We start from the raw sequence: 17218 nt of genomic DNA on the forward strand, positions 1-17218 counted from the left end.
TTAACACCAAAGGAGCCGTATTCTTTTCACCATCAAGTTAGAGACAAATTACACATTAAATGTAATCTAATGTGGGGCCAGACTGATGAAACTGCTCAGTTAGTTAGGAATTAAGCTCTTTTGCTACAGTATGCACTAGTCACATATGACTGTTTAACTTGAAGTTAAATAAAATTAAAAATTTAGTTTCTCAGTTATACACATCAAATACTCAATAGCCACCTATGGCTAGTAGCTACCATGTTAGACAGTACAGCTCACTTCCTTCATCATAGAAAGTTCTACTGAATAGTAGAGCTCAAGGAACATAAGTGTTAGGATGAGATTATTGAGTATATAATCTTTTTAGTGACATGGAAATTTTTATTTTAAAATATTACATTTATAGTACTTCTTGGTTTGACAAAACTAGAGGTATCTGTTATAAGATAAACAGGTATTGTCTCATGACTGTGCTAAAATCCTTATTTCAGGTTGCACTGATAGTCCTTCATCGGGGGCCAGTGTTGCCTTTACCACCTACCTGGGATCTGCAAAGAGCAAGGGACGGAGAAGAGGCAGTGAGCAGTGAGCGGGGGAGGAAGGGCGGGTTCCTGCCTTCTGTTCTTTTCCAGGCTCAGGCTAATGCTCCACCCTGAGGGCATCTGCATTTAAGGCAGAACTTTCTCCCTGTCTTTCAGTGGCACTTGCATTCTTGTAGTTCTAAAACCAAGCTCATCTTTTCCTTTGGCAGTAGATTCAGTGTGGAGAGTCTCAGCTCAGTTTCCAGAGAATGACTATGTGCTCCCACCTGTCTGAAGCCCCAGATTCCCTGGAGGAAGTCGAATTCATGTGTTCCAGCTTTGTCAGGCCTGAGTGCCTTTCATATTCTGGTGTGAGAGAACTGCTCCTTCCAGAAACATTTTTATTAAACACAACAGACCATTTAATGATAACTGGTCTCTAAATGGGCTCCCCTGGTAGCTCAGCTGGTAAAGAAAACACCTGCAATGCAGGAGATCCAGGTTCGATTCTGGGTTGGGAAGGTATGCTGGAGAAGGGAAAGGCTACCCACTCCAGTAATCTTGGGCTTCTCTGGTGGCTCAGTTGGTAAAGAATCTGCCTGCCACATGGGAGACCTGGGTTTGATCCCTGGGTTGGGAAGATCCCCTGGAGGAGGGCATGGCAACCCACTCCAGTATTCTTGCCTGGAAAATCCCCATGGACAGAGGAGTCCATAGGGTCACAAAGAGTTGGACATGAATGAACAACAAAGCACAGCACAGTCTCTAAATAAAATTTTAAACGGTTTTGTACTTATGAATGAAAATTCCTGGTTTAAAAAAATAAAAATTTCATTTGATTTATATTGTTTAAAAATAAAATTTAGTTTATTAAATAAATTGTGGAGGGCAGAGAAGGATTCCCTGGTGGTCCAGTAGTTAGACCTCCAAGCTTCCATTGCAGGGGGCATGGGTTTGATCTCTGGTCAGTGAACTAAGATCCTGCATATTGTACAGTGTGGCCAAAAAAAAAAAAAAATTAAACAAAACTTTAAGATTCCATAAGGCAGTAGGTAAGGGATGACTGTAAAGTTCTTCTATTCAAATGAGAAAATATATGCCCAGCTGAGTGTTGTCTTCCAAAGTATCCCTGTGGATGTTTGTCTACTTACTCTTTAGCAGCTCCCAGAAGTGAGGGTGGGCATGAAGGCAGACTGATGCCTGAGTCTCTCCAGTCAGTAATGGCTGATGTGGAGAGCGAGAGGTCTTGGATACCCAGGAAGTGCTGGGAAGGCCTCTGTGTATTTCCACAGTGGTGGAGAGGGGACACAGACAATTCTTTACAGATTTTAGAAAGAACGGACACCAAAAAACTCCTGATTGTTGTGAGTTAGGGAAGGGAAAATTAGTAATCAGTGATTACAGCAATGGTAACCAGCTCTTCAGCTGAGATAGTAACCAATTGATTGTATCAAATGTTTGTCAGCCAAACATTTGGAAATTCCCTTTATTCTCGAAAAGCCTGAGAAATCTGCACTTAATGAAATTCACTTATGCTTTCCCATTGATGTACAATTTAAAACTACAACATATACTTGAAAGGGAAAATGAATTCATACTTCTGAAGAGAACAGGATTAAATCCACATAATTAAAGGCAAAAAGCAGTTTTAAATTCCAGAATGCCAAAACAATGACAACAAAATCCTCAAAACTGCAGAGATACATGTGTGCTCTTCCAGGTAATTTAAATTGACAATCAATTAGCAGATTAGTGCTAGGTGAACATTACACATTCAAATCCCAAGCAGAGATTAATTTGCTCTCTTCCAGGGTCACAGATTGCACGTTTAGCCCCAGCCTGCTGCTCTCCTAATATATGCTAATAAGTACATGGGTCTCAATCACCTTACTTGAAACACTGAAAGCTTAACCTTTTATTATTGGATGTGCTGTGCTGTGCTTAGTTGCTCAGTTGTGTTCGACAATTTTTGACCCCATGGACTGTAGCCATCCAAGCTCCTCTGTCCATGGAATTCTCCAGGCAAGAATACTGCAGTGGATAGCCATTCCCTTCTCCAGGGGATCTTCCTGACCCAGGGATCGAAGCTGGGTCTTCTGCATTGCAGGCAGATTCTTTACCATCTGAGCCACCAAGGAAGCCCCCTTATTATTGGATAGAAATCTCAACTAAGCATAATATTAAGAATATTTAATATTAATATTAAAATTATCATTCTACTATAAGACATTTTAAATTGGAAAGAATCTTGTAAGTAAAATAAGTAATATTTTCCTCCTTCGGGCAGTAGATGAATTGACCAAAACTAAATTGGCTGAAATAGTGAAACAGCTAAAAATAAGTATTTCTATGATTGGTTTTCCACATATTGGTAAATTTTGCACACCGTGGGCTAGTTCTCTTTGTCTCTTAATCATAACTTTTTCTGGAATTTCTTTTTTTAATTTTTATAAAGCATGGAGCCATGTCTTTTTTACCATTTTTATTTTTCAGATTTTTTTTCTTGCTTGTAGGGCAATCTCTTGGTGAAATTAAAAAGTTTTCTCATATGCTCTAAGTGAAAAGTCCAAAGATAACAGGTGGTTGGAACTAGGAAAGTCCTCAAACACTGGTTACTATATATTGTGAATCCAAGAAGATATTATAATTTTATTAAATTTTAAATACAGATGTTTGTTTTTACCTTGACACTTAAAAATTTTAGCTTCAACCAACTTCTGAATTTGAAGATTATATAAAATATGGGTCAGCCAAACATTTTGCCAGCCACTAATAATGTTACTCAAAACATAAGAGAATTAGTTTTTTTTTAAATGAGAACATATACTTAAATAGGGGAAATAACCCTAAATGAATTTATACTTACGAAAATGAATTTTAAAGTTTCAAAAAGTAAGATAACTGTTACATGTTCTCAAGGATAAAGTTGATACAATTATAGGATGTGGAAGTAATACTTATAAAAGTCAACATTTATTGAAAATTTGCTGTGTGGCAAGCACACAAATTATCTCATTTAATCCTTATAAAAATCTGGAAGGTAAGTACTATTAATACTCTCATTGTACACATGATAGAAACCAAGGTTTTAAAAGTTTAAGTAATTTACTCAAGGGCCCAGAGATAGGACCAGACAGATTTGGTAATCTGATTCCAGAACCTTAGTCCTTTACACTGCCTTAAAGTGAAAATAAATTAATTCTCAGAACCCCAGACACTGGCACCAAAGTATTTAAAAGCAAGCACATTTAAAAGAAAACAAAAACAGTACATAGAAGAGTAAATATGGAGCACAGTGCTATAGATTCAATTACAATGACTGATTAAAACTACTACTCCTAAACGTGTGAGCCTACAGTGGATTATAGAAGGAAATTTGAATATTTTGGGTGTCAGTATTTAATGTGGCTTTAAATGACTAACTGTATTTCTAAATAACATATGATCCTGGCTTCATCACTAACTGTGTATGAGTTAGTGGCTTAACTTGCTAGTCTGTTTTTTAAAAATTAAACACACTTATCAAGATACTAAGAGCATTTTACTTATGTATGTATCATACTGGCCTATAGTTGAGGTGAAGTTATAAGAAATGAAGAAACTCAACTTGCCTTTTTAGGGACAATAGAGTATGGAGGCTTCTTGGAACCTCATGGGTGCAGGCTCCATCTGCTCTGCACCTGCTGTCTGGGCCTGCTCCTCTACAGAGGTTTCTCCAGAAAAGAAAAGGACAGGAGAGTTGGAGGTAAGTAAAAACACCACTTCCAAACTCCTAAGAGTTCTGAGTTTATAAATGCTTTATTCTATAAGACATTAACCTGTTTTAAAAAACATTTTATTGATGCATAATATATTTACAATATTAATCTCATTTAAAAAGTTATTACTGCAGAGCTCTGGGACAGAAGTCCTGAAAGGACCTCGTTTCAGAAGATGCTACTAGAGCAAGAAGGATTTAAATCATTTTCCTTAGGAGGGGCTGCACAGTCTCCAGAAAGCGAGAGTTAGAGAAGATAGATATTTCACAGTTGGAACCAAATAGAAAGGAGGCATTTCACGTGCTGTAACAGATCTACTGTTTTTAAAGTCTCTTTGGTGATATCTGACACTAAGGCTACTTGTATATTACATTATAGATTGTCATTTCAGTGTCTGGGCCATGAAATGTTACTAGTGTGAAAACAAAAAAGCAGAGCCTTTGGCTCCTTCAGACAGTGAAAGCAATTTGAGTGGGCTGAGTCAGATCTATCTGGAGGGAGATCTGCTACCTCAAAGGGAACCGCCAATGAGGGTTCTGCTCATGTGGCTCTTAGATTACTCCCAAAAAAGCAGTGAAGCAGTAAACCCAGCAGGCAGTGGGGTCAATCTGCCACTTTTCCAACTTCCTCAGAATTACCACCCTACTCCTTGTGAACAACCGAAACTCTGGAGAGTTATTTCCCAAGTTAAAGATACCGATGCAATTAAGGTGAGAGAGCGGTTGATCATTTCTAAAACCCGGTAACTACACTTGGGCACACAGCGCAGAAACTGATTCCTTTCTCCGTTTGGGACTTCTGCTCACTCCTCCCCCTAGTTACATCCGGACTTCCAGGTCCTGACCACCTTTCCCTCTGCAGCCGCCTCGGCCAGAGCACTGGTCCCACCTCGGGATGACTGGCCCTGTGGGACCAGGACGGGATCTCTTTGGGGTGATCAGACCCCAGGCATTAGGCCTTCTCAGATGACTGGCTCTCAAAACGAACGCTGCCTCCCCGAGTTGACGAGATCCCAAGATTGGGTTGAGGCCTCTTCAGGGTGAACCAGCTCCAGGGGATTGGAACTTGGGACTCCTCAGGTGGCCGACTCCCGAGAATAAGGCCTTCTCGGGGGTGACCGGGCACAGGGACAGGAAGGGGCCTCCTCTGGGTGACCGGTCCTTGGGAACGAAACAGGGCCTCTTCGGAATAACGGGACCCGAGAAGAAGATGGGGCTTCCTTAGGGTGACTGACTTCCGGGATGAGGCTTCTTTCAGGGTAACCAGATCCGTAGGTCCGAACGCGGCCTCCTTGAGGTGACCAGCTCCGATAGTGGACGGGGACAGGGCTGCCTGACCGGCTTCCGGGGATAAGGCCGTCCCGGGGTGGCCAGATCCTGGAGCCGGGATGTGGTCCTCGGTGACCAGCTCTAGGATACCAGGAAGGGGACGAGATGAAGCTACCGCCCCGACATCTCCTGGGAACTCGCGCAGGCACAGCTGCGTCCCTTGGGCCCAAGGGCTCCTTTCCCTGGGCTGGGCCTCGCGGACTCTGCCAAGGCTGGGACCGAAGTTCGAAGCCGGAGTCCGAGTGCTGCGCCGCCGGGAATCGGCCCCTCTTCTGGTTACCGGCCCCTCAGTTCGCAGCACCGCCTCTTCCGCCCCTTCCGCCGGCCCGCGTACGTCAGCTGGCGCCGCCCCGCCCCGCCGCTGCCCGCCCGCCCGCCCGCCCGCGCGAGGCCGCCTCAGCTTGGCCTGGGCCTGGAGCGGCGCACGGCGCAGGTCCCTCCCCGCCATGGCCCTGGGAGGCGGCAGCACATGGCGGCCGCAGCGGCCATGAGCGCGCCCGCGGCTCGGCCCGGCCCCCCCTAGAGCCCGCCGCCCCGGCCCCGGCCCGCGCCACGGCCCCGCCGCCCCCGGCCCCGCCGCCCCGCCGCCCCGCGCCCGCCGCCGCCGCCGCCATGGGCGTGCAGGGCTTCCAGGACTACATCGAGAAGCACTGCCCGAGCGCCGTGGTGCCGGTGGAGCTGCAGAAGCTGGCCCGGGGCAGCCTGGTGGGCGGCGGGCGGCAGCGGCCCCCGCACACGCCGCTGCGCCTGCTGGTGGACGCCGACAACTGCCTGCATCGCCTCTACGGCGGCTTCTACACCGACTGGGTGAGCGGCGGCCAGTGGAACCACATGCTCGGCTACCTGGCCGCGCTAGCCAAGGCCTGCTTCGGCGGCAACATCGAGCTCTTCGTCTTCTTCAACGGCGCGCTTGAGAAGGCGCGGCTGCACGAGTGGGTCAAGCGGCAGGGCAACGAGCGCCAGACGGCGCAGCAGATCGTCAGCCATGTCCAGAACAAGGGCACCCCGCCGCCCAAGGTCTGGTTCCTGCCGCCCGTCTGCATGGCGCACTGCATCCGCCTGGCGCTCATCCGCTTCCACGTCAAGGTGCGGCCAGCCGGGCGGGCAGGCGAACTGGGGTCCGCGTGGGCCGGGGGCGGGGTTGGAGACTGGGGCCGGGCGTAGGTCTGCGTGAATTTAAGGGGTCGCTTGAATTTAAGGGAGAGTGGGTCGGGGTTAGACTAGAGTTTGGGGGACCAGGGATGGGCCAGGGGGCTGGGCCTGAGTCCGGTTTTGGGGTCTGGGGCCAGGGTCCAGGCCTGGGTTGGAGTCTGGAATTCGGTTGGGGTCTGGGCTCTGGGCAGGCCAGGGTCTGAAGTTGGAGCTGGGTCGGGTTTGGGGGTCTGGGCGCGGGGGACCGCAGGCGCCTCTCTCCTCTAGGTCTGACCTGCTGCAAAATGGACGCGCCGCCTGGAGCCCGGCCGGCTGCCGAGTGCCCGGGGTCTGGGAACCTCGGCTGCACCAGGCCGGCCGAGAACCGTAGGACCAGCGGATAGCTGCAAGCTTGGAAGGTGCAGTGCCACTCGCGGAGATCCCGAGTATTCCTCCACACTTTGAAGCAGGCATATTACTAACCTGAACTTTTACGAGACGCCTTTTTCGATTTTGGAAGGCTTGAACAGCAACAGGTTTTTTGTGGGAGCAAGTGAACTAGATGGCGACAGGAAGGGGTCTCCAGCCACTGCCTACTGCTGTCACCCCGGTTCGACCTGGGCAAGGTCTGTGGAGTTGGTTTTCTCTTGAGAACGCAAGGCTAGGTCCAGGTTCCCAGTAAGGTAACAGTTTTTAGAGAAATTGTCGGGTTTTTGTGTGTTGGATTTCAAAGAATCATAGTTTGACATGATTGACATGATGGAATATTGTCGGTGCTACGATTTAGTCTGCGTGAAAAAGTCTTTGGTTCTGTGTGTCTCATGTGAAAGGAGTGGTCCAGGATCAGGCAAAGTCAGTGAATTAGAGTTTCCAGGATTTATTTCTCTCTGCACAGTAAGAACTCCACCACTTTGGGCTGTGCACTCAGGTAATCAGAGCTTTGGCTGTCCAGCATTCTGCTCTCCTTTTGGCAGAGGGCTCCTCCCTGAACTCAGGCCAAGGAGTGCTTCAGGACCTAGCAGCTAGGGCAGAGATAACATGCAAACCAGTGACCCTTGACTTGAGTGTTGATTGCTTCGTTTTTCATCGTTCTTCGTTTACAGTTCTTAAATTCTTCGTTTTATTTTTCTGAGTTTGGCCACTCTGCCTTCCAATGTGCTTATTATTCCTTTATTTCTGCTTGAACTGTGTTTGATCCCAAAGTTTGTGAAATTCGAACTTCCTGACTGCTCTTGCCTGTGCTGAGATGGTGGTGGTTAAGCCTAAAGTGATAGCGGAAGTCCCACCCCGATCCTAATGCAATTGGTGACAGGGTTTCTAAGTCTGCGGGTCGAGGCTGCTGGAAAAGCTGCTATTGGTCTGTGAATATGGCAGAGACCTAGCCTGCGTCCCTGGGGAAGATCGGGTGAGAGCAAGGGACTGCTGTTGGCATTTTCTGCCCTGGAGCCAGGGCTCTCTGAGAAGTAAGACAGTGTAATTCCCCGGTGTGATCCACCTCCAGAAGATGCTTTGAGTGTTAACACTTTTGTCTTGTACAAAGATGGAAACTACTTACTACTGAAAAGACGATGAGCTTTTTAGTCAAATGGCTTTCCAAGGAACATCATAAATTTTACTTAGGATAAGATTCAGTGTTTGAACATGGTCTCTATCTTTTGAAAGAACTGCTATCTACTTTTTTAGTTGTAAAATTTCTTGATATTTGTCTTTGCGCCCCTATAAATGTCTCACCTGCTAGGTGCTTAGAATTTTGAGTAAGAAACTAGAATTAAGATCATTACTTCCATTTAGGTTTCTGGACTCAAGATATAATTGAGTGTATAATCACTTTGCTTTAGATAAACTTTGAATTCCTGATATAGAATCACAATATAATGTTAATTTTACAGTTTAATATAGTAGTGACTCAATTAATTCCCTGGTGTACACTTACCAGGCAGGCTCACCTTTTTGGAAAATGCCTAAGAAATTTAGCTGCTAAAAATTTCTCAGCAGCCAAATGAGAGGTCAGGAAGTTTTGGTATAGTGATCTGAAAAGAAAAAAAAAAAGCTTTCTGTTTCCTCATTGAAGAATCAACTACTCTCCCTTGTAGACTGCCCTCTCCTTTTCAGATGTAATTCTAATAAACTTAGTTACCTGTTTCTAAAGTCAGCTTGAGAAAAGGGTGCAGAGGAAAGTCTGCCATAGGCAAGCGCACCATTAATAGCAAGAAGTGACACTTCACAAGGGAGAAGATAGAAAATGCTATAAAAAGCACACGTAATTCTGAGGCATCTTTAGAAACAAATGAAACAACCCTATGTACTTCAGTAGCCCCTGAGGGGTAGTATGGTTTACTCCATGAGGATGGTTTGGGGGAAAATGTATGTTCAGCATTTTCTAAGGAAGTGAAACAGCATATACTGTTTTTTAGAAAAATGCCTATTAAAATGGTTAAGTGAATTAAAACCATGATGGCATATCACTACATACTTGTTAGAATGGCTAAAATAAGTAATTCCGGCAATGCCAGAATGCTGGCAAGAATGCTGAGCAACTGGAATCGTCCCACATGGCTGGTGGGAATGCAAGATGGTATGCCACCCTGAAAGATAGCTCCCTTAGTTTCTTATAAGATAGGTTTACCATAATGATCCAGCAGTTGTACTCCTGGGTGTTTTCCTAATGAAACTATTATTCACAGAAAAACTATACTTGATTGTTCGTAGTAGTTTTGTTCATAATAGCTCAAACTGGAAGCAACGAAATATCCTTTAAGAGGTAAATAGTTAAGCGATGGTACCGTGCAGTACTACTTAGCAGTAAAAAGGGAGAAACTACTGATACACACAAGGAAGCCAGGCTCAAAAGGTATGATTCTATCTGTATGACGTTCTCTTGCAGATAAGGCTGTAAATGGGGACCAGATGACAGGTTACACGAAGATGTGAATATAAAGGGACAACAAGGGAGAGCTTTTTGAGGTGATGGAACTGTTCTGTAGCCTGATGGTTGTGGTGGTAGCATGGTTTTAAAATTGTAGAACTATACATCAAAAGTAAATTAAAGTTAATTTTGTTGTATAATTTTTTTTAAATAAAAAAAGGTGAAGTAAAAATTGGCAAAGCAATTTACACAAGCATCTTACTGTATATAATGTTGGGCATATGAAGCATTTTTCTTATAAAAATCTACCATTGTATTGACCTCCAGGGTTCTGTAAACTGGCAGAAAGGCTTAATTTCCTGTCAGCTTTGCTTTGAGAAATCTTTTTTGGCTTAGAGGAGTATGTCTTCACTAGAGTAATAATTGTATTTCTTTAACCATTAGAAGTTGGCCCACACATCAGCTAATTTTGTTCAGGTCATTAAACTGCCTGGCCTGAATTTGGCTTCTGTTCGTTACGAGGAGCATTTCCTCTTGTGTGCCTTGAGTCATCATAACCTTTGAAACTTAGTGAGGACTGATGTTTACTTAAAAATCTTGGTGGCATTAAGTTCCTGGAACTTTCCTAAATGTTTCTTCCTCAAGACTTGTGGTGGTGTTGGTGTGCAGGTTTATAATGAAGTCCTTGTGTATTCACTGAGATCTCTCGTAAAGCCAAGCTGGTGTTTTAAGTCACTGGAAGAATGTGAGATTAGGCTGTGGCCTGAGATCTTGTGGTGATGCTCTTTCTTTGTGTCCTTGATGGGGGTAGAGGGACGACTCTGTAGGGCTCCAGTTCCATGCTAGGTTCTCTCTCATGGTGCTGTCTCTTTTAGCCCTCAGTGTTTTGTTGCTAATTTTATATGGCAAGAAATGGGATTGCTGATTGAGCAGTGTCTGGGGAAAGGTAACCAGTAACCTCTTTAAGAGGGAAGTAGTGTGCTGAAGTCAAAGTTCAGTTTCATTGTGTAAGAATGCTATAGGGGTGTGCCTACCTGCAGTTCACTCTCAGGTCAGATCTGATAGCAAAAATGCTTTTGCTAGATAGCACAGTTTCTATCCAGGAGACACTGAAAACTAGCAATATACTTTTATTCTTAAAGATCACTAAGCTCAACATTCAGAAAACTAAGATCATGGCATCCGGTCCCATCACTTCACGGGAAATAGACGGGGAAACAGGGGAAACAGTGTCAGACTTTATTTTTTGGGGCTCCAAAATCACTACAGATGGTGACTGCAGCCATGAAATTAAAAGACGCTTACTCCTTGGAAGGAAAGTTATGACCAACCTAGATAGCATATTCAAAAGCAGAGACATTACTTTGCCAACAAAGGTCCGTCTAGTCAAGGCTATGGTTTTTCCTGTGGTCATGTATGGCTGTGAGAGTTGGACTGGTAAGAAGGCTGAGCGCCAAAGAATTGATGCTTTTGAACTGTGGTGTTGGAGAAGACTCTTGAGAGTCCCTTGGACTGCAAGGAGATCCAACCAGTCCATTCTGAAGGAGATCAGCCCTGGGATTTCTTTGGAAGGAATGATGCTGAAGCTGAAACTCCAGTACTTTGGCCACCTAATGCGAAGAGTTGACTCATTGGAAAAGACTCTGATGCTGGGAGGGATTGGGGGCAAGAGGAGAAGGGGACGACAGAGGATGACATGGCTGGATGGCATCACTGACTCGATGGATGTGAGTCTGAGTGAACTCTGGGAGTTGGTGATGGACAGGGAGGCCTGGTGTGCTGCGATTCATGGGGTCGCAGAAAGTTGGACATGACTGAGCAACTGAAGTGAACTGAACTGAATTGATCAGGGAATACTTAGAACTCTAAGTTGACCACATTATAAGTCAAACCAGCCATCCATTTAAAATACTCATTTAAAATTACCTATTTTCTTCAAGTGTGCCAGTTTGGTGACTGGTTTATTTCATTTAGCCTAATGTCTTCAAGGTTCATCCATATTATAACACTGGGTCAGAAGTTCCTTCCTTTTTTCTGTCTCTGTTGTGTGGATGAACCACATTTACGTCATGGATTCTTGGGTTACTTTCCCCTTGGGCTATTGTGAAATAGCCAAGTGAATAGCACTGATGAATAGTGCTCCTGTGAACACGGTTGTGCAAAAATCTTTTGGGAGTCCCTGTTTTCAGTCCTTTGGGATATGGACCCAGGAGTGGGATTGCTGGGTCATTTGGTATTTCTATGTCTCAAGGAATCACCATACTGTTTGCCACAGCAGCTCCCTATGTATATTCTATATATCATATATTATCATAGTAGTTTTAGTTTTAACGTTAATGTGATCGCTACATTATTCAGCAATTTTGCTTTCTTTATAAGTATATAAACAGTCTTTTCCTGTCTATACTTACAGTTCTGATTCTTTTTAATGCCATGGTGTTCCATAATTTATCCATCTCCTACAAATGGTATGATACATATGCTTGGTGGGTCCAAGAGTGTGCACATTTTAAAAGCCTTACAAAACTATGGAGGTAACTTTGCCAGACCTTGAGATTTTTCAAGAAAGTCAGAAGTCCAGATTTTTATTTGAAATCATCCCATTTAAAAAAACACCTTTGAGCCAAGCAAAATGTACTCCAGGCTAGATTCAGCTCTTAAGACACTGATTTGTGACTTTAAGCACTGATATTTATCAACAATTACCACCCATTTCTAAACCCCCCCCCCTGCACCCCGCTTCTGGCCTTTTTTACGATTAAAGTTAGACTTATCAAAGCCCACTGCCTCTTCCCTTCTGCCTTGCTGAACCCTTTTTGTTTATCAAAGCACTTCCATTTCCTGGAATGAGTTGCCGTTTCCTTCTCCAGGGGATCTTCCCAACCCAGGGATTGAACCCACATCTCCTGCACTGCAGGAGGATTCTTTACCACCGAGCCACCAGGGAAGTCTATATGTGCATAGTATCAGCCTCAAAAGAGATAATATTGGGGTTTATGAGAAGAGTATATAACAGAGAGGGCTTCCCTGATGGCTCAGTGGCAAAGAATTGTGGGTTCAATCCCTGGGTTGGGAAGATCCTCTGGAGAAGGACATGGCAACCCACCCCAGTATTCTTGTCTGGGAAATCCCATGGACAGAGGAGCCTGGCAGGTTACAGTCCGTGGGGGTCTCAAAAGAGTTGGAAACGACTTAGCAACTAAAAACGAAACTATGCACATACTTTTTCGGCTTTTGAGAGATTCCAGTGCACCCTTTTACTGTTCTTAAAGACATGAGCAGCTAGTTTAGCTAGTTTTATATACTTGGAGATTATTTCTACAATATCCAATTCAGCACACAAACTGATTATTTTCATCTCTCATCTGGCCTCAGATTACTCACCTCTAGTGACTGTTGTAATTTCACTTTAGCTACCCTGGAGTTTGTTCCCCATGATTATCAGGAAGAATGATAAGACTTCAAACTGCATGCTCCCCCGCCCCGCCAACCTGAGCACTACTGATGTATCCTTCATTCTTTTTTCACTTTCCACAATTTTTCCTTCTCCCAGTCTGTTCTGGTTTCACTTTTAGCCCTAACTGGTTTGAACCTCATGGTTACCCACTTCAAAGTTACACTTAACCACCCTAGAATCATCTTTGGCATTTTTATCATTCCGTCCTCCACTCCCTGCAGTATGACACGTCAGTTCTAGCCCAGCAGCCTCTCACACTTTTCTTCCTCGTTTCTAGTATCCCCAACATGTGAACTTACCAAATTTACCGAAAAGGCATAAGTCCTTGCAAACGTGCTGGTGGGTTGTAAAACCGAATTATTGGGTGTTTATTGGCATTTAAAAAGTTGACACAGAATAAAATAGAATAAAAAGTAGAATACAAGACATATACTAAGGGTAAGTATCATTATATTAAAGTGTGTCTTTACTGTGGGTGGTCTCTGGATCGCCTCTGGATCTGACTGGGCCCCCACGCCTGGTGTCAACAGGGGAACTCCTCTTGTACACAGTGTCAGAGCAGCCTGCAGGGTCGTCGGGTGAGTCACTCTCCTGGCAGTGACTAGAACGGAACCCGTAATCCAAACCACTATTTAGGCTTTTAGACCCTCCTGCAGTCTGAGTCCATTCTACCTTCTGTCACATTCACAGTTCTTCTATTATACTTTTAAAATGCTCCCAACCAGACTGTTCACTGTTTCCTGACTGATGTTGCTCCCTCTTGTCTACCCCACTTTTGCTTGTTAGAATTTTACTTCTACCACAAAGCCCATCTCAAAAGCTTTATTATAGCTACCTGTGTATGTATCTCTCCCACTAACTATAAGCTACTTGAGACTGGGGACTAATTTTACTCCTCCTTTATGTTTAGTATAGGCATTCAGCTTGTTAATCATATATTTGCCTTGTTCTATTTATATAGGCAGACGAATGTAATTATTTTCTTTTAAAACCTGGATCAATGGCCATTAAGTAAGATTTATTTTCTCACCTTAAATTTCTTATACTCTCTTTTCTGACTTGTTCCCAATGATGATTTACTCTCCCTTTAGCAAATATTGAGTGCCTGTTATAGGCCAGGCATGGAGGAGTGAATATAACAGAAACAAATGGAATTCTTTAAGGCATTTAATGGAAGCTGGGGCTCCTTTTCCCCAGTCAGTGTTTGGAACTTTCTTGGATGCCATAGGACAGTCTGTTTAGTCAGTGAAGAGTAGTGAGTGGTTCTCAACTGGGGCTGAGGACTGGTGGTTTGGATAGTGTGTAGAGATGTTTTTGATTGTCACAACTGAAGGCATTTCAGCTGCAGGCTAGGAATGCTGCTAAATGTTCTACAATGCACAGTTCAGCCCCGCACTAAAGAATTGCCCATTCCCAAATATCAGCAGTGCCAGTACTAGGAAATCCTGGTGATAACAAGTCAGAGAATTCTAGGCTTTGGGCCTTAGTGAAGCCATAAAGTGTTTGAAACAGGAAGAGAAGTAATTAAAAAGAGTTGCAACTTAGTTTTCTAAATAAGATACATAAATATACGTACCTTCTCTCTAATATATTTCTAGACCCACGTTTTGTTTTATACAGTGAGAATTCATACAGTGGACAGGAATTAATTAAAACATACTACACATTCCAGTCTTAGTATGAAATTGACCACAGGAATAAATGCCTCGTAATATGAAGAGGAGTTACTTTTTTAAAAAGTTGAGATGTAGTGGGCATTCAGCATTATATTAGTTTCAGGTGCACAGCATAATGATTCGTTATTTTTATATATTTTGAAATGATCACCCCGGTAAGTCTAGTTAACATTCATCACCATACATAGTTATTCTTTTTTTTTCTTATGATGAGAATTTTTAAGCCTTCTCAGCAACTTTCAAGTATACTCTGCTTAGTCTCTCAGTGGTGTCCGACTCTTTGCAACCCCATGGACTGTATGTAGCCCGCCAGGCTCCTCTGTTCATGGGGATTCTCCAGGCAACAATACTAGAGTGTGTTGCCATGCCCTCCTCCAAATAGAGATGACCCTTGAAGAGCACAAGTTTGAACGGTGCAGCTCCACATATATGTGGATTTTTCCTCAATAGTAAATATTACAGTCCTACAACCAAATCTGTGGTTGGTTGAATCAGTGGATGCAGAACCACGAATGGAGGACTAACTATAAAGTTATACACAGATTTTTGACTGTGTGGAGAATTGGTGCCCGTAAACACCTCCCTCCTGGTTGTTCAGGGTCAACTATAACTGGAAGTTTGTCCCTTTTTATTTCCATTATCTATTTTCTCAACCCTTACCCTAGGAAAGTGATGCTTTAGGATTTGGAAAGTTAATTTTCCAATGGATTTATAGAAAGAATTTTATAAATAGAACAATTAAATGTATTAATCAGAGTTCAGATAGAAATACTCTAAAATCCTGCAAATGTCTCTGTATGGCTGACATTGTTTGTTTTTAACTTATGTTTATGTTTTCCCAAAGAGTCTGCCTAACAACAACATTTTCTCTAGAAAGTCCTTTGATGAATGACCACCATTATGCAGTCCCCTTTGTGAGACAGTGTTAGCAGAAAGATGGTAGAAAGTTTGTATTCAAACCCAGAGTCTTGTCATTTCCATAGGTAAGTAGTCTCAGCTTGGTTACCTGGTGCAGAGGCTTTATCTTTGAGTAAACCCTTTATGCTGCTTAATTTAGGAATCATGTTGAAGAATAAAAGGGGTGACTGCTTAGGGTAATTGGTTGAAGTTAGCCATCATTTCTCCCTTCTTATACGTGATTTCTATCAAACCTTGTTTCTAGGCATCTTAGAACTAGTGTAGAGTTGAATTCGGCACACTGATTTATCTGCAAAGGTGATGGTGAATCTGTGAAATTAAGGATCTGTGATCTAGAAGCGTGTTTCTTTTGTACCCTGGTTACTTGCCTCCCACTTGTCTCTGGAATAAATTTATTTCTTTGGAAAAATCGAAGCTACCCTGTTGATATTAGGCTAAGTATTGTGGGGAGATATACTGAAAGGGATATTACTGGAGGGTTGAGTTTTCATGGCTCTGGAATGTACTGTTCATCTCCATGAGCAGGAGTGCCAGCCAGTCCAGACAAGGAGGGCCTCACTTGACTGCTTGGATAAGCATAGGCTCCATGGGTTTTCAATCTCCTGTACTTATGTGGGGGCTTCCCTCATGGCTCAGACAGTAAAGAATCTGCCTGCAGTTTAGGAGACCTGGGTTCGATCCCTAAGTTGGGAGGATTGCCCTGGAGAAGGGAACGGCTCCCCACTCCAGTATGCTTGCCTGGAGAATTCCAAGGACAGAGGAGCCTGGCGGATTCTCATACATGGGATTGCAAAGAGTTGGACATGACTGAGTGACTTTCACCTTCACTCCTGTGAACCATGCCTGTGTACTTATGTGAGCTATAAAATTTTTAAATAAAAGAGTTTGCAGGTGTCACCCCCGTAAAATAGATTGCATCAATCTGAGATTCATTTTTCTAAATTCCAAAACTTGAATTTTGATGTTCTGAAACTGGATTTTTAAAAAGAATAGTATTGCTAGGAGTTAACGGAATCATTAGATTAATATAGCAGGCTGAATAAACACTGAATACAAATGATGTTGGTATTTCTACATTCCTTTTATCATTTTATTTTTTATTTTAAAAATTTATGAAGTTTAACTTGCATTTCTTTTATGACATTTACTCTAATTTTTTTTTAAGCAGAGAAAGAAAAGAGTTTTATTTTGAATAAGCATTGAACCAGATTGCAGTTGCATCACAGACAACATGCTAAAGAGATTGCAAAGAAGAAATCTCACCCTTTTATGTAAGCTGGCAGATATTATATGTTACATATATATTGTCATTACTCAGAGGAAAGATAAAACTTCTCTTTTGACAAGTAGGAAGTTATGTCTTGGCACCAAGTGCCTAGGTTTCCTGAGAAGACAGGGAGATGGGGTGCCACTCTCTTTTTATCATTATATATTTTTATTGTTTAAATTGTGATAAGCTATGTACATAGCAAAAGTTTTACCATCTTAACTATTTTTAAATGGAATTAAGTACAAACTTTCCTTGCGTATATGCAGATGACTGATTCCAGGATCCCCCTCAGATACCAAAATCCAGAGATG

The 17218-nt window shown here is 43.2% G+C and overlaps 1 protein-coding gene across 1 annotated transcript in view; it reads left to right on the forward strand.

Annotated features, from left to right (window-relative positions):
* The first annotated feature begins 6180 nt into the window (after nt 1–6180).
* LOC113897554 (constitutive coactivator of PPAR-gamma-like protein 1) overlaps nt 6181–17218 on the forward strand; it is a 115773-nt gene continuing 104735 nt past the window's right edge. The window contains exon 1 of the mRNA XM_027550337.1: nt 6181–6675. Within this exon, the coding sequence (XP_027406138.1) occupies nt 6202–6675 (474 nt within the window). The 5' untranslated portion in view covers nt 6181–6201. The remainder of the gene's footprint in view (nt 6676–17218) is intronic.

Source organism: Bos indicus x Bos taurus, chromosome 8 (assembly GCF_003369695.1).
Source record: "Bos indicus x Bos taurus breed Angus x Brahman F1 hybrid chromosome 8, Bos_hybrid_MaternalHap_v2.0, whole genome shotgun sequence".
Classification (NCBI taxonomy): domain Eukaryota; kingdom Metazoa; phylum Chordata; class Mammalia; order Artiodactyla; family Bovidae; genus Bos; species Bos indicus x Bos taurus.